Consider the following 22,469-nt stretch of genomic DNA (forward strand, 5'->3'; position numbering starts at 1 on the left):
CAGGACCCTGGAGCTCACCGCCAGTCTTTCAGTTGGACTGTTAAAAAGTGTGAAGATAATTTAAAGGTATTCATTGTGTTTATTTTATTCATTTTTTATCCTCTCCATGTGTTTTTATTTTAGCATTTACTTTTTTTTTAATCATGTAGCACTTTTGGATTTGCATAAATATAAAGAGCATTACAAATTAAATGTATTATTATTATAATTATTATTAATTAGAAGTGTCTGGCTGTTAGTTAGCTTACGCTAGCTTCCATGCTGCAAAATAAGCCGCACAGAGTTGTCCCTCATTGGGTGACAGAAACCCTGCTGTCCCCCCCATCCTGTTGGCCCAGAGCTCCACAGACTAAGTCCACAGATACAAATTAGTTTTGCATCAAATGAATCGCAAGTGTTGCAAAAGTCGAGGGCGCAGACTCGCTGTGTGTAATGCACGCTGCAGCGACAGATTCGAGAGGTTGTAATAACTCAGCTGTGGTCCTACTGGAAAAGTGACTAAAGTGAAGAAAAAAAAACAAGTACAGATTTCTCAAATCGGATTCTACAAGTGCTCACATCATATCTACGCGCTCTCAAATTTTGCCCCACATTTACCTTCATAGGACTCCTTTTTTTCTTCCCCAACCCTGACTCTGTGTGTGTCTTTCACTTTCAGATGATCACTATGACATTTCGCTAAGCGGACGACTGACTTGCTCTCCTCAGACTCACCTGTTATTGCCGCAGCTGAGATTCCTCACTGTCCGTCTGTCTGTCTGTCTGTCTGTCTGTCTGTCTACTCATCTATCTGTCTTTCTGTCTCTCCAAGCTTATTCTCATCCTCACCCAGTTCCCACACTGCACTTACTCCTCTGTACTTACATATAAAAGGCCAGTGATTGTACTCCTTCTTAATAAAGTCTTAAGGGAATGTGTTCCTCCTAATTATAGCACCACTTTATTACTTTTTTATGGATTGGTGAAACGGAGACACATGTTGAAATGGAGATACATACGGTATTATATAACCATACAATATGAAATCTTTGTGCATGTTTGACACTTACAAACATGATATTTTTCCCCTTTAATAAATGTGTTTTTGTTGGAGTATGTGCTAGTGAGTAAATTAATGTTTTATTATTTGTGTTATGTATTAATTGTCACTGTGTGTGTGTGTGTGTGTGCGCGTGTGCGTGTGCGTGTGCGTGTGCGTTTTTTCAACATCCACATGCCTCTCTGTGCTTAAGCCCCGGGCTCAGCCAATAGAAAGTGACCTCCTGGTTGATTTTGTCCAATAGGAAATTGACTCAGAGTTCGACAAGAAGAAGGAGGAGCTTAACGAGGTGCAGGGCTTAGCCAATCAGCTCTCAGAAGCTGGAGCCGCCAATCTAGTGGAGCCCCGCCAACTCCAACTCAACACGCGCTGGGTTGAGGTGGAGGGCAAGTTCATACCCTTCAAAAGACTATGTGTGAGTTTCAGTAAGCACGACTTCTATATATATACAGTACTAATAAAAAATATTATACTAATCAAACCAATTCATAATACTAATGCTACTATAAAAGATACTATCTAAACATTGAGCAACAGTTAGTCTCTCTAAGTTATAGTTATAACAGGCATGAAGTTGAAAAGTACCTGAAATTAACAACAAAATGTGTATAGAAGCTGCAATCTCTCAATGCCTCACATTTTAACCAAAAAAACAATATTTTATGAGCCATCAAGGTGTAATCTAATTCACTATACAATTTGTATTTCTGAGCTGACCACAGGCTAATACCAATACCAATACCTGTCAACCCGTTTTAGGAGAGGTGTGGCTTTCAGTCAGTCAGATGAAAGGATTGATTCTACTCTTACATAAGAGTGGTATACATCTTCTCATTTAACTACTTACAAGAAAGCAAATGAGCATATTTCCCAAAATGTAGGGAAATACACCACATTTAAGAAGACATTTCTCTATATTTATCTATGACAGTAAATGTATGATGTATAGGTTAGTTGGTGTGATTCTATATTTTCTTTTTGCCAACTAATCCAATGAAATGACCAAAACCAACACTATGTCTGTCTCTGAATACTTTCTTACTTCCATTCAAATACTTTAACACGCTTTAATATGCACAAAATACTTTTTAGATACACACGGAGATTCTTGATTTTGGTCTTTTTATAACATTTGTTGACAGCAAGAGAAAATCTCCAATATCACCAGACTTATTGTTTAAGATAATTTGAAAACTAAAACCTTAGGGCCTTATCTGAGTTAAAAAAAAAAAAGATTCCCTCAAAAACAAAAATGTGAGTTGCTTTTTTTGTTTTCCTTTGCTGCATCCTCATTTACATGTCCTATGTGCACAGGAAAAGCATGCTCACATGTCTGAATCTCATTGGTTGCACTGTCTGGCGCTGTGTCACTGCATGCCCCTGCCAACCAATACCCTCGCGGTTACCTGAACTGCCGGTCTCTGAAGATGTGTGTCAACCAATCACATGAATCAACCACATACACTTACTGTACACAACACGGTCAACTTGGACAAATTACATCTAAACTGTCAGATTTCTGACTTACAGTGATACATTTCTTCAGGCGCATTGAGAGGAATCACAAGCACTTTTAGTGTTATCTTTGTGTACCAAGACTCACATACTAAACACACTTACTCTGTCTTAGTGATGTTGTGCTTCTGTGTGGTATAGTGAGGTTCTGAGCTGCTTCACTGGAGCTGTTAAGGCCCTTAGGCGCATTACCTAAGGACTCTTAAGCAGTAACTTCCCATACTCTCAAAGTTGTACTATGTAATCACAGACAGCAGCAAAACAAATGTAAAATACATGCACTTAAGTTGTTCCTGTATATTATGAAAATATTGAATAATGAGGTTTTAGAGTTTGTATTATTAGTGACCACAAACTGGCCAATGTGTTCTAACTTTGAACTGTATTATAACTGATTGCAACCATCATATCAGATAAGCGTCTGATCTTAGGAGAAATTTTGAATCCATTTGTAGATGTAATAGTAAATATATGATATCTCAAAGAAAAAAAGAAAGAGAAACTGACTCATTATAAATCATAAATCAATCATTTCAGATGGATTGTACAAAAGGGGAAAAACTTTTTATATATTAAAAAATATGTCCCTTGTGATTTGGGACATTTTGGGCTCTATTGTTCTGACCTGAGGCACCAAAGAGTGCACATTCATTGTTGGTACCAAGATTGCACTTTGTACCAAACCAGCTCAGACGAAGTAATGGCCTTAGTCCACGCCAGTAAAAGTCAACCCTGCAGAACTTCTCGCCACACAGTGCACACCAGCACCAAAATAGAGCCTTTAGTCATTTTCATCTTTTTCAGTGCCTGAGCAGCAGTGAATCATTGTGGCATGCTAGACATGCAGCATACTATAAAGTCAGATACTGCAATGTTGCTACAGATCCATTGTGATGGTTTTAATGAAAGACAAACACAGTAAATACTGTATTTGTATTCACAAGAGTGGGATATAATTTTCTAATCTTTTCTGACTCAAACCTTTTTGGTATGCAGTCACTGAAGACACAAATTCAAGCCTTTCATTTTTTAAGAAATCTTTTGTACCTGTAACAACATGTTACATAAAGCCTCTCCTTTTAATCTAGAGCTCCTCTCGTGTTTCAGCAAATTACATTGAAATCACAAACACACGCACAATGTCAGAAAGGCTCCATAAGGAAGATTAATTACTATGTGTGCATCACCGTGCAACTATAACACATTTTTTTACAATTGAATCATGGCCACAGTATTTCCCTAAGACCTTAAAGGTGAATTCCAGCCAATTTTTACGCTGATCACTACAAATATGCGTGTACTTTCGATTGAAAAAAAAACGACCCGAATCATTGCAGGCAATACCTATCATCTGCATCTACCTAATATCTGCAGCTGCAGTGGCTTGAATAAGTTTACACACCCATGCTAAAGTTGATTAAAAAGAAGAATAAAATACAATCTTTTGGAAATAGATTAAAAAACAAAATAGGAAAATCCAACCTTTTTAGGAGACCAGTTTTCTTTGTGAATGAATAATGTATTGTAAATAAATAAATGTTCTTCCTTAACATACAGGGGGCATAAGAATACACACCCCTTTGCTAAATTCCCACAGAGGCAGGCACACTTTTATTTTTAAAGGCTAGTTATTTCATGGACCAGGATTCTATGCATCCTGATAAAGTTCCCTTGGCCTTTGGAATTAAAATAGCCCCCCCACATCAACACACACCCTTCGATAGGCATGGAGAACTTTCCAAAAGATCATCTCTCAATTCAAATGAAACCAGCTATTAAGCTAACTAAAATAAAACCATGCCAATGTCGAGATCCATGTAATAACTGGCCTTATAAGGATAAAAATGTGCCTGCCTCGAGTCAAGCAGTCATTTTTTTAAAGTTGCAAAAGTTAAACTCACTAACAATAAAACCCGCTCCTATCAGTGCACTTTGGTCTGGTAAAAACAGTAGCTTCTGGTGGCTAACGCTAGATAATGTAAGGAAGGGTAACAGTAAATGCACTCATTATATAGCAGAATGACCCCTGTCAGAATTATTATTATTATTATTATGTTATTGTTAATTATTGTTGATGTGTTAACATGTAAACAACATTTTACTATTGTACATTGAGGTGAACCAAATTACTTTGTTTCATTTTGGACAGGAACAATGCATCAGATTGCATAATTTTTATATTGTGCAGTAAAAGTATAAAGTAACAGAGAAGGAATGCACTCAAAGTACCTCAAAATTATACTAAACGGGTGATTTTAATATTAATAATATTAGTATTTTGAGGCATTTAACTTATTCTAGGCTTCCCAATAGTAATCCTTATTTACTCAAATCCGAATATTTACATTTTAGTCAAAGTAGGATGTTTTGGTATCAAAATGCTGTTTATTCAAGCCGGCCATAGGTTTCTGTATGATGACGTAGCTTCAGTACAGTACTCTATATACACTTAGTGGTACAGTATAGCACAGGAAGTTGGATGACGGCTAGGAGAAGCAGACCGGAAGCTAAGCAATTTGCTGCTGTGGTCGGCATGTTAGGATGGATCGGAAAGTCACACAATTACACAAACTAACTAGAGTTCTTATTATTCATAACCTTATTGATTAGCTTACTATGGCAACCCATGTGGCTGCTTTTTGCTGGGGAAAATAAACAACTATAGCTGATGTGTAAGGCTGTCGTGCATCACCCAGGTGATGTTGGTGGTGTTAAAGAGTAGTCCCCCCCCCCCCCCCCCCCCACCAAGGCGCTTTGAGTGGCTATGATAAAGCGATATATAAATGTAATTAATTATTATAAGTGGGCATTAGAAAAATGAGGCTTAAAGTAGAGTACTTGAGTAAATATACAGCAACCAACAACCTTCACTGCACCAATGCATGTGAGTGTTGTTTACAGACAGGCTTGAAAAAATGTGAACCTGTCCTTTAATGTACAGATATTGTAGCAATTAGGGTTTATTTAATATTTTTCCTGAAAATTAGATGAACTAGATCCCGGGAAAAGATCACCCATCTCCCGGAAATCCTGGGAAATCGCTGTTTTTAATTTATTTATTTTTTTAGCCCAAGTAATGTATCGATATCATTCAAATATGTGTTACCAAATCCCAAGTTTTAATATTAGTTGTATTATTATTTGGGCAAAAGAACACAGTTTATGTCCATCATCAACACAGTTTGCAATGATCAATGCTGCGTAATCAGGTGAGCTGCGTCCGTGACATCTGCTGCAGAGCTGATTATGAAATGCCAGGTGGATTGTCTTTTGAAAATCTAGGCAACTCGTATAAAACCAATATTTTACAGAACTCCATTATACAAACTAATGAAATGTGCTAAAGTAAACCACGGAATGATTCCTAAACCATTCTGTTAAACTAAATCAATTCCGTGGCTGCAAACCGTATCATATTTGTCTTTAAAACACACAAGTTCAACTAAATGCAGGAAAACGACCCACAGAAATGTACAACTGTGCACTGCAAAAAAAACAAGGTCATTGGCAGATGTAAAACTGAATTGAAAAAAAATAAATGTCTAAACACTGCCGCAATATCAGCATTGCATTGAACTCGTTACAACTAAGACTGCATATTCCTTTTAGTTTACAATGCATTCTCACCCTGCCCTTTCTTTTACTTCTGGAAGTGTGCTTTCAAAAAACAGAGAGCGTTAATCGACAGGCGGTTTTGGATTTTTGTGACACTATTCGCTGCAGATAGAAAACGCTCTACTGCTGCGTAATGAATTTAGTGAGCCTTTATCGTACCGTAGCTACATTACAGCACCGTTGCCTGTATCAATGTTACTGTGTGACTACAATAGACGTGCGCTTTTTATTTAATTTAATTTCCCGTTTCTCGTCATAACCCTTGAACCCTAGTAGCAATGCTTTACGGTTTAGAGATTAGTTTGCAGGTACAATATAAATGTTCAAAGGAATAGCTTAACATTTTAAAAAAAAGTATTCCGATGCAAAATGTGGATGCAAAGATCAGTATCACTAAATATGAAGCTGCATCCACTTAGCCTAATTTAGCAAGACTGTAAGCTGGGGAAACAACTAACTACTGTGGTTGAAATGCACAATACAGAACCTTGTTTTATCTTTTGTTTTATCCAAACATCAACCAAAGTGCCAAAATGACAACTTGGGGTTAAGTTTTGGTAAGCTAAAGTAATTGACTGCTCTTCATATTTCATATTCAACACACAGACATTAGGGATATTGATCTTTTAATCTGGCTCTCAGCAAAATGTTCAATTCTGTTTTATTTATTGTGTCAAATAACAGAAGTTATCTCATGACCCTTTACAGATAAAGTAGGTATAGACCACACTCTATAATTTACAGAAAACCAACAATTTCCCCCAAGAGCAAGAATTTGAGCTATTACTTTCATCTCTGCACCATTACAGTACATACTTTACTCCATTGAAATCCAGTATGACAGAGCTCTTTGTCTGCAGCAGGCACAATAATAATAGTCAGCAGTCACTCAAAACTCCAGCCTTCTATTTCACTTTGTCAAACATTTACAGTACTGTAATGTGTAATGTGATGTTGGAATAAACTTTCTTTAATGACCATACTGCTGTGCAAAGGCAGGGGGCGACAATTTCACATGTCAATTTCTGACCATGATGAGTAGACTACCAACGAGTCTGTGAAAACATTTGTAAAATGTCTCCTGTGGCTCTGAAGGAGCTTTGTCAAGTCTGAGGAAATAACCGGGATGATGTCATAGGGATGTCATCGGGGTCCTCTTGGCTTTGGCCTTTATACTACAGATTTAACTAAAAGCATGCGTTACAAACTGGTATAGAGTTTCAAAGTGGTCATGAACCAGACACAGAGGAATTAATAAAAGATGCAATCAAGTTTGGGGTAATGGCATTATGAGACATGTAGGTTTATGGTGTCTGAACCATAGAAAATAAAAGTCAGGATTTCTTGGCAAATTGATCGCTCGCTTGTTCTAGATGTAGACAGTCACAGAGGACAGAGTAACGGGAGTAAAATTCCACACCAGATGCAGTCTGTCTCACGTCGGTCACAAGATTTACCAGTTTACCAGAAAATGCAACAGTTTGTCCCGTCTGTGTTGTTTTTCAGACAACAGCAGTGACAAGTGCTAGTTAGTGTCTGTTAGCTCACAGGGCCCTAGGGTGCTAGTTAGTGTCTGTTACCTTACAGGGCCCTAGGGTGCTAGTTAGTGTCTGTTATCTCACAGGGCCCTAGGGTGCTAGTTAGTGTCTCTTACCTCACAGGGCCCTAGGGTGCTAGTTAGTGTCTCTTACCTCACAGGGCCCTAGGGTGCTAGTTAGTGTCCATTACCTCACAGGGCCCTAGGGTGCTAGTTTGTGTCTCTTACCTCACAGGGCTCTAGGGTGCTAGTTAGTGTCTCTTACCTCACAGTGCCCCAGGTTGCTAGTTAGTGTCTATTACCTCACAGGGCCCTAGGGTGCTAGTTAGTGTCTGTTAGCTTACCGGACTCTAGGGTGCTAGTTAGTGTCTGTTACCTCACAGGGCTCTGGGGTGACATTAATATTTTTCGTAGGTTACACAAGTGCACCTATAGTCCTCGCATCCACTGCTTCACCACAAACAAAGCATTGTTTTTTATATCAATATGGTTTAATTTTGCGGCGAAAAAAAACAGAATATAATAGTTCATAAAAATGTAGCGCAGTGCTGATACAGACATTTCATACACACCAATTGTGTAACTCCTCTGACCCGCCATTCAACCCGTACTAAACCCATTCATAAGGAGTCAGCCGTCACTCTGTGAGTAGCATACCTCCATCGCACCGTATATAAAATTTGTTTTGGTTAAAATCAACGAATAATCATGATAATTAATCGCAATATTGATCAAAATAATTGTGATTATCATTTTGGCAATAATCGTGCAGCCCTAGTCCCACCAGTTAAACCTAGAAGTGGCTCAGTAAGGCCAGCAGCAATCATTTACAATCTGTAAAGATGCTAATAATGCTTATTAGTGTTTTTATTTTGGGTTAATTAAAAAATTTAATTTGACAGGAGAAGTGATTTCTCAGGTGACAGAAGCATAACAATGCGGTGAAATTATCAGCGTTGAGTGTGAATACCCCAGGATCTCTGCACTATGGACAGGAGCTCCAGTGGTAGAGGCAGGTTGATTTGTCTTGTTGAGTTAGAGTATGATATATTATGATCAGGGGAAATATTACATTACAATAAAATAGCTGTTTCAAGAGTTGATTCATAATCAAAGGCTAAAATACATTCACAGTGAGTCAATACAAGCTTGAATGTGATAATGATATATATACAATAGGGATTAATAATGTGCTTGAGGCGAAATCTTCTGTGAGAGATCACAAGGTATCACACCACCTTTAAACAATCTGGTTCTTTGTTTGTTAAAGTTTAAAATTCATCATCTAAAATGTATACACAGTAAGTAATGTTAATAGGTTTTTTATATCAATCACTACAAAAAAATTATACTTTTGTTCATAGAAAATTTATGTTTTCTATAGATCTGATTTAAATATTCTCTATATTCATTTTTTTAATTACATAAAATTTCCATGACATCCAGTGAACTTATTTAATAATTGAAGTCCCAGATTGATTGCTTACTCAGGTGAAAATAGGATTTATTTTTACCTTAAAGCTAGCAGTAACATGTATGCAACATACTAACAAACCTGGCATTAAGCATTATTTTTCTTGCTTTAAATCATTGAATTTCTGTTTTCTGATCCCTCTTTATTCTTTGTGTGTCTGTAAATATTTGTTGTCCAGGGGTACCTAACAGAGCTGCAGGCATTGCTGCGTTCAGTGTCAGAGACGGACTTCAAGCTGAACTCCCCTGAATACTGGCCTGCAGCTTATTATAACCTGCCTCAACAAGAGCATTGCCTGAAGGTCAGCCCGGCTTTTGTTTCTATCTGAAAGCCACAGACAATATTTCTTAGGAAATAATTTTATTATTAAATAATAAATAAATTAAATAAATTTTATTTATCCGGCAGTAGGTAATAATTTAATGAAGAATATACAGTGTGTATATATATATATATATATATATATATATATATATATATATATATATATATATCACTGCTGATAGAAAGAGGGTGGGATACAAGGCTTTCATGCAAATGAGAAAGAGGCTGTAAAGTAAATGTACATTTAAAGGAATAGTTCAACATTTTGGAAAATACGCTTATTTGCTTTTTGGCAGAGAATTACATTAGAACAGTGACACAAATCTGTTTAACATGAAGTTCCAGCCACCTAGCTTAGATTACCATAAAGACTAGAAGCAAGGGCAAACTGCTGGACTGGCTCTGTCCAAAGGTAACAATGTGACTTACCAAATAGGAGGTGAAAGGGAGCATCGACGAGTTGAGATGCCCTGTGGCTGGAGCAGTGGCCCGCAGAGAAGAGATGGTGTCTGGAGCTCGGCCTCTGGAGGGTCACAAGATCCAGGAGACCACCACCCTCCTCAATACTAACTGGGACAAACTGAATAAGCTCTACCAAGACAGACTGAAGTAAGAACGGGAGAGCGATGTACATGATAACATGAATATTGGCTCATTTTTTGCACATATTTAAATGAAAATCTGTGTGTGTGTGTGTGTGTGTGTGTGTGTTTGTGTGTGTGTGTGTGTGTGTGTGTGTGTGCGCGCTTGTGTGCGCTTGTGTGTTTGTCAAGGCGTTGGCAGGATTGCAATTCGAAGTGGCAGAAGTTTGTTTCGGATCAGAAGGCGATGGAGAAGTGGCTGAATGACGCTGAGAACCATTTGAGACTGGCTGAAAGTGAGCCAGCAGGACAGAGACAGCACCTCAGGGTAACACACACACACACACTCACACAGACACACACACATTTTTAACCAGAGACACAAGCATTACTAATACAAGACAGATTTGCACAAAGGTGTGGTTGATTGTACACAGAAAACTGCATATTTCGTCTACAGTGGCTATCATCACTGCTGAAGTACCCTTGAGCAAGGTACACAAGTCCAATCACTTTCATCTTTGTTTTTCTTAGTTTTCTGCCCAAACTGATTACATAAAAACACAAACTTCCTGTCACAGTAGGATGAGGTAGCACATGACATGACCTAACAATATGTGTGATATATCATGACCTGGCAAATCATATCAAGACATGATACATGACATCTAAATGTATCCTTAAAATGTATTCATGGTCTATTTGCTGTAAGACATTATATTATCATCTCCTGATTAAATAATTAGCTGAAAAATATACCTGGACAATTTTGCTAATCATTATCGCTTGCTCTGGGGTCTGAGCTACTTTTTATTTTGCAATATTTGGGTCCCCTGGTTTCCACAACGTGTTTTCATGAATTGTTTTTTATGAATTGCAAGCATTAAATCGTCACCAACACGGTCATGCAGCACATCATTAGAAAGCTTAAAGTCTTGTGATTCCATCAAGCCCCCGCACAAAGGATAAGGTGACTTACAGCGGTTATAATCATGTTATGAAGTTAAGAAACACTGCGCCGTTTCTGTCTAAATCGAGCGTGCATCCCTACCTTTGTCCTCGTGTCTTTATCCACAGCGGTGAAAGATATTCATAAACGTTGATTTCCTAAATCGCAAACACTCCAAGGAATTAGAATATCCAAGCCTTGTAATCCATAATTATCTGGTCCCCTCACAATCTTGTAGTTTCTGGCCAAGTTTCGACGTTCAGAAATCTAGAGAGTGCATCATTTCTCGGTTTCTATAGCTTGTAACGTTTTCCCTGTGCGACACACCATTACAATCTGTGAATTCTACAGATCGCAATGAACCTTGTTCCCAGCCAATAGCATCAGCCTATCAAGAGATACCCTCAAGCTAAGCCAATGATATCGCACAGTTGCCATTGGGCCCACCTGGGAAAGATTGACAGTGGAGCCCACGAATTAGAAGATAAGGTCATAAAACTGGCATCCCTGTGTAGCCAATAAGAAGACGTGTTGATTGATACCCAAAAACTATACCTGTGCTCTTTTACAGCTGTCTGAAGTGAAAAATATGGCCTTCTGATGGCATTTCAACATTTCATGAAATTATGATGACATATTTCTATAAATCTATGTATGTACTTCTTTCAGACATATCTGTGAGTGATGTGGATGTGTTTTTGTATTTCAGAAGTTTTGTATTTAGCACTTTTTTGGCTTTTTTAGAAATAAGAAATAAGACAAACGCACAGACACATCTGTAGAAATACATTCATACAAAATCCATTTTATAAGTCATTTTTTTCTGGATTTTTTCTGTTCTAAGTTGAGACATGAGGCTAGAGTACTGTTTTAGTATGTAGCCCATGTAATATGCTTACAGTAGTGCTTTTTATTAATTTTTCAGATGATTTACTTGGACGGAAATAGAAATTCTGTGTTCTAACCTCTGTAGCTCTGTGTCGGTAAGGCCTAGTGTCACACTGCCACTAGAAACAACAAGTCGAGAGTGTTAACTTCCCAATGAACTCAGGGTCATCCCAGAGGGCCAAAGCATGTGGAAACAGCAGCACTTTTTTAAGGGTATAAATTTAGGCGAGAAAGTCATATATTTTCAAGTGATTTTCAAGAGGTTGTTATGCTAATCAAGTTATAGTCATCAAATTGAAAACACACAGAGAACAATAATAGAAAAGGTGCTTTTGGCTTTGAAAATTGTTTTACCAAGTTGTGGCAATCAGGGGAAACAAAAATAACCACTAACACATAAAAAAAAAAAAAAATAGATTTTCCCCCAGAATAGTCAGAAATGCCATGTCAAATGTATTTCCTGTTTGCTATGAGATATCATGAGGTCATATCACACTCACTTTCAACGCTGCCTGAATGCCCTGAAGCTCTACACTGAGAATCTATGCATCATTTATTACAGGTATGCTGTTACATACCTGTAATAAATGAATGCACATTTGTTTTACGTTAGTATACATGGCAACAAAGTAATACAGTCAGGAAAGTGGCAGCATCGGCAATTTGCAAATAAAAACACCAAAGAAGAGTCAGTAAGAAAGCTTCTGATTGGTCGACACACTCACCTGACAACATTCTGGGAGCCAAGATGGCCAAAATAACTGTTATCCTTTGGACTTATTGTAAAAAGTCTCCAAAAAGACACTGCAGTTACACACTGGATTACAGAGCTTTTGGAGGCATACGGTCACACAGAAAACTTCTTAGGAGAGGTCCAGATTTTAGCAATCAGAAGTACCCTACCTTTAAGCGATGGAGAGATATCATACATTAGTAACTTGCAAATATGGATTTATTGTAAAAAGTTACTTTAGTTCCAGACTGGACTAAAAAGCTTCTGGAATCGCATGGAAGACATTGTTAACAAAAGTATCTTTTTCAAGAGCACCACCATGGCGCCAAATGCAGCCTCCATGAATGTCTACCGCACTGTAGCCTTGACGCGCCCCCCTTACCCATTAAATACTTTGAGCGGCTTGTTATGAATCACATCAAGTCATGCCTCCCAACCAATCTGAACCCATTGCAATTAGCCTACAGAGCGAACCGGTCTACGAAGGATGCCATCTCCCCATGCTTCATCTGGAAAACAAGAACACTTATGCCAGGATCCTCCTAATTGACTTCAGCTCTGCTTTTACCACAATGTTGCCCTAACAGCTCATTGATAAGTTGTTGCTGGGAATGATGGATGCAGATGAATCATGGACGTTTTGACAGAGCTGTCAGACAGTCAGAGTAAAACAACCACAGTAAGCACAGGAGCACCACACGGGTGTACTGAGCCCATTATTGTTTACACTGCTGATGGTTGACTGTTCTGCTAGTTTCAACACCAACTATATCATAAAGTTCCCCATAGCTGTCATTACCAACAATGACGAGTCGGCCTAAAGATAAGAGGTGGGGCAGATGCAACAAAACAGCCTTGCCCTCTAGACTAAGGAGATAGTAACGGAAGTCTGGTCACCGGCATCATCTCCCACTGACCATCAATGGCTGCGAGGTGGAGAGGCTTCATAGCACAAAGTTCCTGGGGATCCATTTGACAGATGAGCTGGCCTTCAAGGACAACACCACAGCTGCCATTAAGCATGCCCAACAGCGCCTTCACTCTCTCCGCAGGCTGAAGAGTGATGTAGGGTGAGACTCGGAAATGATGGAGAAGACTTCATACATGACGAATCCCATTACATTAGATTAAATGCCGCTTTATTCACACAGTTAACAAACTTTTATGGAAAGGAAGAATGGTTGACATTCAATCAGATGCACTGCTCAAAGAGAGGACCTCCGTTCCTAACTAGAATCACAAGATTCTCATCATCAGACACCACTACTCTTGTGGGCCTCTGCAACTCTGGTCCCCGATAAACATCCTAAGTGTGTCATTGTCACTTTATGACGGGGACTCTTTCAGGGCCCCATCCTGTTATGATTTCACCCCTTTCACATCTGGATCTTGACCATTTCTCATGCTCAGGGCCCCTGACTCGTTACCTTCAGTTTCCAGAAGACAGGTCACTCTCAAGAGATACTTTAGAGAAGGTTTCAAAAATATGAAAATACATTTGGATACATGCAGAAGGAATATTCAACCTATCAAAGAGGATCCCATACCAGCGATGACCATGTTGTCATTAAGATGATTCTCAGAGAAAAAAAGACACAAACTGAACAGGATATCATCCACACGGAATACTTTTGTGCGTACAGCATCAGTAAAGGAAAAATCCGGCGCAAAACCTAGGTGTTAATAACACATGTGTACCAAGTCGACCGTTCTCTGCAATATGTTTCCATGCTAATCAAATGTGACCAGTTTTATTCCAAACCACTAATTAGCTTATAACGCTAGTCGCCAGGGCACTAGTAAAGTAAACTGAAGCACTGAGAACATTGTAAGTGTACCAGTTTATTAAAAAGATAGTTTATAAAAACAGTACCGTTCAAGTAGGCAGGCAGGCGCCATCTTCAGAAAACATTCAAGGCCAGTCGAACGCCGAACTCCGTGCTTGAGCTGTGTTACTGGTTACTGGTTGCACCGCATTCGCCATTCGTTTGCACTCATGCAGTCCGGGGAAAGATACAGAAGTATCTAATCAAAGGACTACATGGCTGTTAAACAGCTTCTTTTCCACAGCAACCAGACTGCTTAAACCGAAAATGTGAACTGCAAATAAGAGACTTTTCCTTTAAAATATTTTAAACTATAAATTATTAAGTGCTTTATTTATTAGCTTAGAATTTTAAAGTTGTCTTGCACTGATTTATTAACTGACTTGTGTATGTGTGAAACACATTTTCCTTTCAGTGCAGTGCATAGAAATGACAAATAAAAGAATCTTCTTCTAAATTACTACCCACTTCTGATATAATGATGTCATAGACATAATGAAACATGACAACATGTCAAAATATTGATTTGATTTGATGACATTTGTTGATAACATGAAATAATAACCCCTAAAATGGCATGACATTATATGGCATCATGACAACACAGCATGACATTTAATGTCTGTGTGGTCAATAACACACACACACACACACACACACAAACACAAACAGAACACTTTCCTCTTTAAGCCTCATGTAACAATATTATGTCATCAAATTTGACATTTCAGTGTTACATCAACCCCAAAAGCTGAAATTGAAGGATTAGAAAAGCAATTTAACACAAGTGTAGAACAATGGGTTTTTGCATTACCAAGACTTAGATGAATATTTTATAAGGAATTACTTTGTATGAGGGGTTCTTTTCACAGATGTCTCGGTAAGTTTCATTCGCTCACTGATGCACTCAACCTCGCATATAAAGTATTGTTATGTTCGTGTGTGTGTGTGTGTGTGTGTGTGTGTGTGTGTGTGTGTGTGTGTTGTATTATCCATCATCAGATATGTCCAATCCACTTTGGGCTGCTGTGATCAGCTCTGAATGTCCACCTGCACAGCAAGGATGCAGTGTCCAAGTGCCATTCATGTGCCAACCTTTGTATGTGTGTGTGTGCGCGTGTATGTGTGTGCGTGTGCGTGTGCGTGTGCGTGTGTGTGTGTGTGTGTCTGTGTGAGCAAGCAAGTGAGAGAGAGTAAGAGAGTTTGCATAGAGACAGACAGAGAACCATCTGGTACATCAAATCGCAAGCTGCTACCTGAACCGCACCCACTCCCATTCCCCCAGTGTACGAACACACACTCAGATATATTTATTCAGTTGGTATTGATACACGTGTGGGGGATACACATTGCATTCTCAATAACTTAGTGAAAACTTACCCCAACCTTGAAGTGCCCATATTATCAAATTATTATTATTTTGTGTCTCTGGTGCTACCACACACGCACAAACTTGTCATTTTGAGTGAGATACGGTTTCTGAATGTCCTCTGCCTCCAGTCCCCGGGTGAGTAGGCCTGCACGATTTGGGGAAAAATACTAATCACGATTTTTTTCTTTGCTTAGAATTGACATCACGATTCTCTGCCACGATTTTTTTGACCATGACAAAAGATGTCAGTACCAAACCAAGGTTAATATAGTTTTGCATTTTTCAGTAGTTTTTATTTTTATTTTGTTCTTATTTTTGTTTTCAAATGCAGTTTAGTTTTTTTTTTGTTTTAGTCTTTTTTGTAATCTGGGTTATTAGTCAGGGGATTCAAATAGGTCAGAAAACATATTGTGTAATAACAACAACAAAATCACGCAATTTTAGAAACACATATTTACAATGTATTCAACAATAACACCAGTACAATGTACATATGATGATGAGCACAGATAAGTAATATGATATATAAGATATATTAGATATGTAAACAGTCAATACAACAAGCAGCAGTAAGAGCAGAATGTGTTTATCGAGTTCCAGGAGAAAAACCTAAGTAGGCAACAGAAAGTGTTGAACTTTTTGAAGTCAATCGACTCACACAGTTGTGAGCCACGTTCCCCCCCCCCCCCCCGCTGTGTTCCTGCGTATTTACTAACCAGGTATCAGGTCATGTAGTGGTCTTTTTCCTGCGGTTGTCTCCGTCATGCTGCCGGCCCTACGTAGCCATACGTCCATGCACGTAACGTTACCAGCCGGGGTTAGCTTCTGTTTCGGGGAAAGGGGGCTTGTCGTTAGCCTCCATGTGTTTGTTTCTCAAATGTAGGATACTTTTAAATCCGTGGGATGGTTCCCTGTTATAAACTATCCACCTATTTTACCACCTTCCACTGCAAGGTGCTTTTATCTGACACAGTCATAATCAAATAGGACTCTGCCGCTTTCTTCCGACTTTCAGTCGGGCGAAGGGCATGGACTGTTGTTTGTTCTGTTCAATTTTACCTGGAATGTTGGAATACTGGGTTCCCAGTCGGAAACTAACGTTATGTGCTCTATAAAAGATATTGACAAATTTACTCCCTAATTTTAACCAAACAAAATATCGATTTTATTTTGGCAACTATAGCACTCTGCACATCACCACAAGCCTGTAAACATAGAGGCCTCAATGAAGAGAAGGGAGAGCATGCAGCACTTGGGAGCACTTTGATACCTATTTTATACAGACTATGTTTGAAACTTACGGAAGACAGTAGTAGCTATTTTTACAATCAAATTTATTTAAAAATGTAATCGTGAACAGGGTGAATCAGGATCGTGATTTTATAAAGGTTATTCGTGCAGGCTTTAGGGTGAGCTGTTCAAAATCTGCACGGCTTGGTGCAGTACAACTAAAATATGGTGTTTTTGGAAAATGGAAGCATGGAAACCTATTCTGGTAAATCTCAAAATACAATTATAAAGATATGTGATTTAAATGGTTGGTTTACGTTGGAAATAATATCCTAATAATTAAAGCTTTAAAGGCATAGTTTGATGTTTTGAGGCATATGCTGATGCCACCTCTTGTCTGAAAGTAGTCGAGAAGATCAATTTAATTTCTTTCTCATGTCCCTGCGCTAAATTTAAAGCCAAGAGGCGATTAGCTTAGATTAACCACTGGCCAAGTCAAGAGAAGGTTCAAGCCAGTAACTCCACATAAAACTGCAAATTGTGTCTTTAACCTTTCTGATTATGTAGGTTTTACAAATAAAAGTTGTAATGGTTTAATTCATTTTTTAACTTTGGACCAAGTCAGGCTAGCTTTTTCCCTAGTTTCCATTCCATTTTTCAAAGCTAAGCTAATGGCCTCTTGTTTAAAAGTTAAAAACATTGATAAAAAGCATAAATAAAAGTGTTATGTACCATTAAGTGTGATGTAAAGGGTAAATTCCACATGGACCAAACAATGAAAAGGCTACTCAGTGTGTTTGTTTGTTTGTTTGTTTGTGTGTGTGTGTGTGTGTGTGTGTGTGTGTGTGTGTGTGTGTGTGTGTGTGTGTGTGTGTGTGTGTCGTGCAGGACCTGACGGAGGCCATACCTCTTCAGGAAGTGGTTTTGTGTAGAGTGAACTCCGTAGGAGAGGACATCAGTCAGTTGAGCACACCAGACGATGCATCGCGGCTCCGAACACAGCTCAAATTACTCAACACTCGCTGGGCTAACGTCTGCAAGCAGCTCAACGAGCACAAGAGGAGGTGTGTATGTGTGAGTGTGTGGCTGCTGCTCATGAAAAATTACTTGTTTGTCTCACTTTCAAACGCCCCTGACAGTGCCTTTACATCAGTGAGTCCCAAACTGGGGTGTGCTCCCCCAGAGTGGGAGCTGTGTTATAACAGGGGGAGCACAGCAATGCTAAATATAAATGTCTGTTTAGAAAATAAAATTTTAATAGATTTTTTTAGTGTGTGTAATTATGGTATTTTTTAACCTGGACCCTATTTCCCCATGCATAGATGTCTAAGTGGCTAATGTGAACAGAAATCTTTGAAATTAGTCCAGCATTGAGCAAGAAGGATGTAGGCAGCAGCCGCAAACCAGGCTGCAATGTAACTTATAGGTTAAATGGGCAGCATCAATTTCCTTCCACTTCCTGTTTTTGCCAGGTTCAGAATATTACTCTATTTGTCTGACAACATTGTGGAAAGGATTCCTACAGAGATAGACATTTTGGTTATAGTGGAAAATCCTTTTAGTTTAACCAAAAACCGGCCCTAAAATCGCCATCACCAAGCTCACCAGACTCCATTTACATAAACAGTACTTTTAGTGTGTAAAGAGTCAGCATATTTTCACATAAAAATGGGTGAATTAATTTTGTATTTCAACTAAAGTAGTTCTGATATTTGGTGATATTTGGAACGGCAAAAAAACGAACTAAGAAGGGTTTTGAGTTTTATTTTGTTTCTGTCAACTTTTAAAAAGGTGTTGTTTTTACGATGATAAAATTTCAGTTTATTTAAATAAAGTCTGGTGGGTTTTGCAATAGAAATTTCAGGGCTGTTTAATTCTAATCAAAAAGGTTCTTATTCTTTAACAAAAAGGTTGACCTCTGTAGGAAACATGTCCATGTTGTCAGACATTTAAGATAATAGTCTGCATGGCAGTGCAAGAACTAGCCTTTTTTAGTGGACGTCAATTGACAAAATTCCAATTTAAAACAAAAATCCATTTCCGATACAAAAACATGGGAAAATAGGTTTCGGTTTAAAAAATACCAAAGTTACCTTTTAACTCCTGGGGTGAAAGTGAGACCCACTCTGTTGTGTGTGTTATAAAACTGTGTCATCAGGACTTCATGAGGCTATTCCTGTCTTGCAAACACGTCTCACCCTCCTTCACTCTTTTTTTCTTGCTGTCAACCTCTACCCCTGCAGGTCTGCAGAGGCACGCACGGCGACTGCAGAGCTGCAGGAGAACATGGGCTCCATGCTGGGCTGGTTGGACAAAGCAGAGTGCATCCTTGACATCCCTTTGCAGCCTGCAGAGCCACAGCACATCAGAGACACTCTGGGCAAAGTCCAGGTACCATTGAGACACATCACAGCTGGTTTGTGTCTGTGTGTGTGTGTGTGTGTGTTGTGTGTGTGTGTGTGTGTGTGTGTGTGTGTGTGTGTGTGTGTGTGTGTTGGGTTTATGGTTTTCCAATGAGATGCTATATAAGTCATTTTAAAATTCAGCCATGAAAACACTTTTTTTGTTAGTGTGAGTGTATGTGTGCTTGGGGTTTACATTGAGCTGCTTCAATGATTTTTTATTAAATTCAGTCTTGTTTGTGTGTGTGTGTGTGTGTGTGTGTGTGTGTGTGTGTGTGTGTGTGTGTGTGTGTGTGTGTGTGTGTGTGTGTGTGTGTGTGTGTGTGTGTGTGTGTGTGTGTGTGTGTGTTCGTGCGTGCGTGCGTGCGTGCGTGTGTGTGTGTTTGTGTGTCAGACGCGTGTGGGGGAGCTTCCTGCCAAGAAGATGGCGATGGAGGACCTGAACTCCAGACACAAACAGATAACGCTTCCTGCTGACAGACAGAAAGACATCAGGGTCATCAACACTCGCTGGGCTCAGGTCAGCAGCTTCCTCTGTGAATGTTAAGCTACAACTAACATCACTCCAGCATTCTGTAAATATTTATATTTGTACCTACATCATTTTGTTTTGTAGTTGCCCAAAACATCAGACAGACTAGCTGGTGAACATGTTGACAGTGGAGCATTTAGCAGATAAAAAGATAAATTTTTCTAAGGCGTTGATATAGACTAAAAACAGAGCTGAAAGAGAGTGAATATTAGACTTCATCAGGTGGACACACACACACTAAATGTATGCTAATGTTACTCTGTGTCTGCCTAATGCGCAAATAAGCAACTGTTTGCTGACAAGTTTACTAGTTAAAGGTCCTGAAAACCTGCTATTGTAGTCTGTAGTAAATGTGGATTGAAGCAGCAGGGATATCCTGACTTTAACTCCGTTGTATGGGTCACAAAAACACTGGATTAAACATTACTTGCATAGTAATCCCAATGACAAGTGGTTTGATCCGAGCATATATCATATTTTATAGCCATTAGAACCATTTCAATCAGAAAAGACTTTGTTGCAGATATGCAAAGATTTATTGTACATGTGCATAAGAACACATGCACAGTCTTTGGGCATTAGAATCCATCGTCAACAATATTTTAAAGGGGTAGAGAAGCCAAACATATCCCCCCCGATGAAGCCTAGATACTGGTGATGGAGCTGTCTGCCGGAAAGCGACTCAGGTTGCCGTGGTTGAGGACCAGAGGTGGAAGGGGAGGACGAGGGTTGCACATTTGCCTGAAAAGACAACTGATAGCTAGGAGAGAAGACATTTAAAGCAGGAAGTCGTGCATTGATTGTATCATGAATTTCATGGCCAATTTTAGTTGGTTTACTGAAAAGTGAACGCCTCTTAACAGCTGAAGTTAATTAGAAGTCTTTACTTTATTTGAAGAGCCACAACCATGATGAAGTTATAAAAGAAGTAATGTTTAGTTAATAATAACAATTTTTTTTTAAAGAATACATGAAAATTGCTGGGACTGTTTTTATAAAAAGACATGAACATCATTTATAAATCAGAAGTCATGACGATTCAAATAGCTAAAATAATGCATTATTACTGTATTGTTGCTGCCTTAATGAGATACTATTAATCCTTGTACATTACTTATCGCCCAGGAAGTACTAAATGAATAAAGCATGCTTTTTCTTGCATGGAGTCGTGCAAGAATTCATGATATACCATTATTATTAAGTGGTACCAGTGCACGTACCTGATAAACCACAGCGTGTCTTTCTTTAGGTGTCCAAGGCTCTGCCTGAGCGTCAGCTGGAGATTGAGGGTCTACTGCGGGAGCTGGAGAAGTTCCAGGGTCAGCTGGACGCTCTCTCGGCCTGGGCGTCCAGTACCAGGACCACGCTAGAGCATGGCCCTGAGGAGCCACCACCAAGGGTGGGAAAAAAAACACACACACACACATTACCATAACATTCAAGCCTAAATTGGCTAAAATTATTTTTTTCATTTACCCGTTTTTGAAAAACAGATTTTCCAAAAAGCAAGTGCTGGTCCTTTTGAACAAGACCTCTTACATGCTATATTTAGCATTTGTTTTGTTTCTTCAGCTCATTGAGGAAGTGCAAGTCAAACAGCCAGAAGTGGAGTTTGCATTGGAGCGAGCTGATCAACTGTACAGTCGTCCTAGTCAACCTGACAAGGTGAGTAAATCAAACAACCCGTCAATGATTTATCATTTATTGAAAGGAACAGCATTCTTGTGGCATATAGAGTATGCTTTTTATATTCCACCAACTGAAATTGCCATATCAAAAGAAACGACTTTGATTACATCTGTACAACTTGATCATCATTATCTTTCTTGTCAACAAGGCATTATTTTGTGTGTGTGTGTGTGTGTTTGTGTGTGTGTGTGTGTGTGTGTGTGTGTGTGTGTGTGCGTGTGTGTGACACAGGTGAAGCATGTCAAGCTAAGGGAAGACTGGACTGTGATCCTGGAGCTGATGCGGCAGCATAAGGAGAGGATGGCTGCTCTGCTAGTAGCCAAAAAAGCCAGTAAGACATAATTTTTTCCATCGGGTGTGTCAGTTGGCATGTATGTTTCAGTGTGTGTTAGAGAGTTCTGAGTGCAAGAAATAATTATACTTTGGATGGATGGCTGTATGGATATTTTTGCCAGCCTTAATGATGCAACTTCAGAGGATTTAAGATTAGAGTTAGATATGAGGTTAGGTTAATTTTAGGACAGAGGTTTAAATATCTTAAATATACAAAACATATTTGATCATAGATTTTTAATGATGATATTGTGATGTTTAAAAAAACATCAATTTTTTTAAAGCTAGGTTCTATTTATAGACATTACAGCCCTGGAGACACATCCACAGTCAGCCCCCAGCCAGCTAGCAACCATCCACTATCATTACAGCCCCGGCCCGGGGACACATCCACAGTCAGCCCCCAGCCAGCTAGCAGCCATCCACTATC

The 22,469-nt window shown here is 38.9% G+C and overlaps 1 protein-coding gene across 11 annotated transcripts in view; it reads left to right on the plus strand.

Annotated features, from left to right (window-relative positions):
• LOC117939147 (dystrophin-like) overlaps positions 1-22,469 on the plus strand; it is a 359,537-nt gene that overhangs the window by 229,009 nt on the left and 108,059 nt on the right. For all 11 annotated transcript variants that reach the window (XM_034864183.1, XM_034864184.1, XM_034864186.1 and 8 more), the window contains 10 exons: positions 1,284-1,454; positions 9,359-9,481; positions 9,941-10,113; positions 10,278-10,413; positions 17,972-18,147; positions 19,327-19,474; positions 19,880-20,005; positions 21,267-21,416; positions 21,590-21,682; positions 21,938-22,037. In XM_034864183.1, coding sequence (XP_034720074.1) covers positions 1,284-1,454; positions 9,359-9,481; positions 9,941-10,113; positions 10,278-10,413; positions 17,972-18,147; positions 19,327-19,474; positions 19,880-20,005; positions 21,267-21,416; positions 21,590-21,682; positions 21,938-22,037 — 1,396 coding nt within the window. The remainder of the gene's footprint in view (positions 1-1,283; positions 1,455-9,358; positions 9,482-9,940; positions 10,114-10,277; positions 10,414-17,971; positions 18,148-19,326; positions 19,475-19,879; positions 20,006-21,266; positions 21,417-21,589; positions 21,683-21,937; positions 22,038-22,469) is intronic.

This window comes from Etheostoma cragini, chromosome 24 (genome assembly GCF_013103735.1).
Source record: "Etheostoma cragini isolate CJK2018 chromosome 24, CSU_Ecrag_1.0, whole genome shotgun sequence".
Taxonomy (NCBI): Eukaryota; Metazoa; Chordata; class Actinopteri; order Perciformes; family Percidae; genus Etheostoma; species Etheostoma cragini.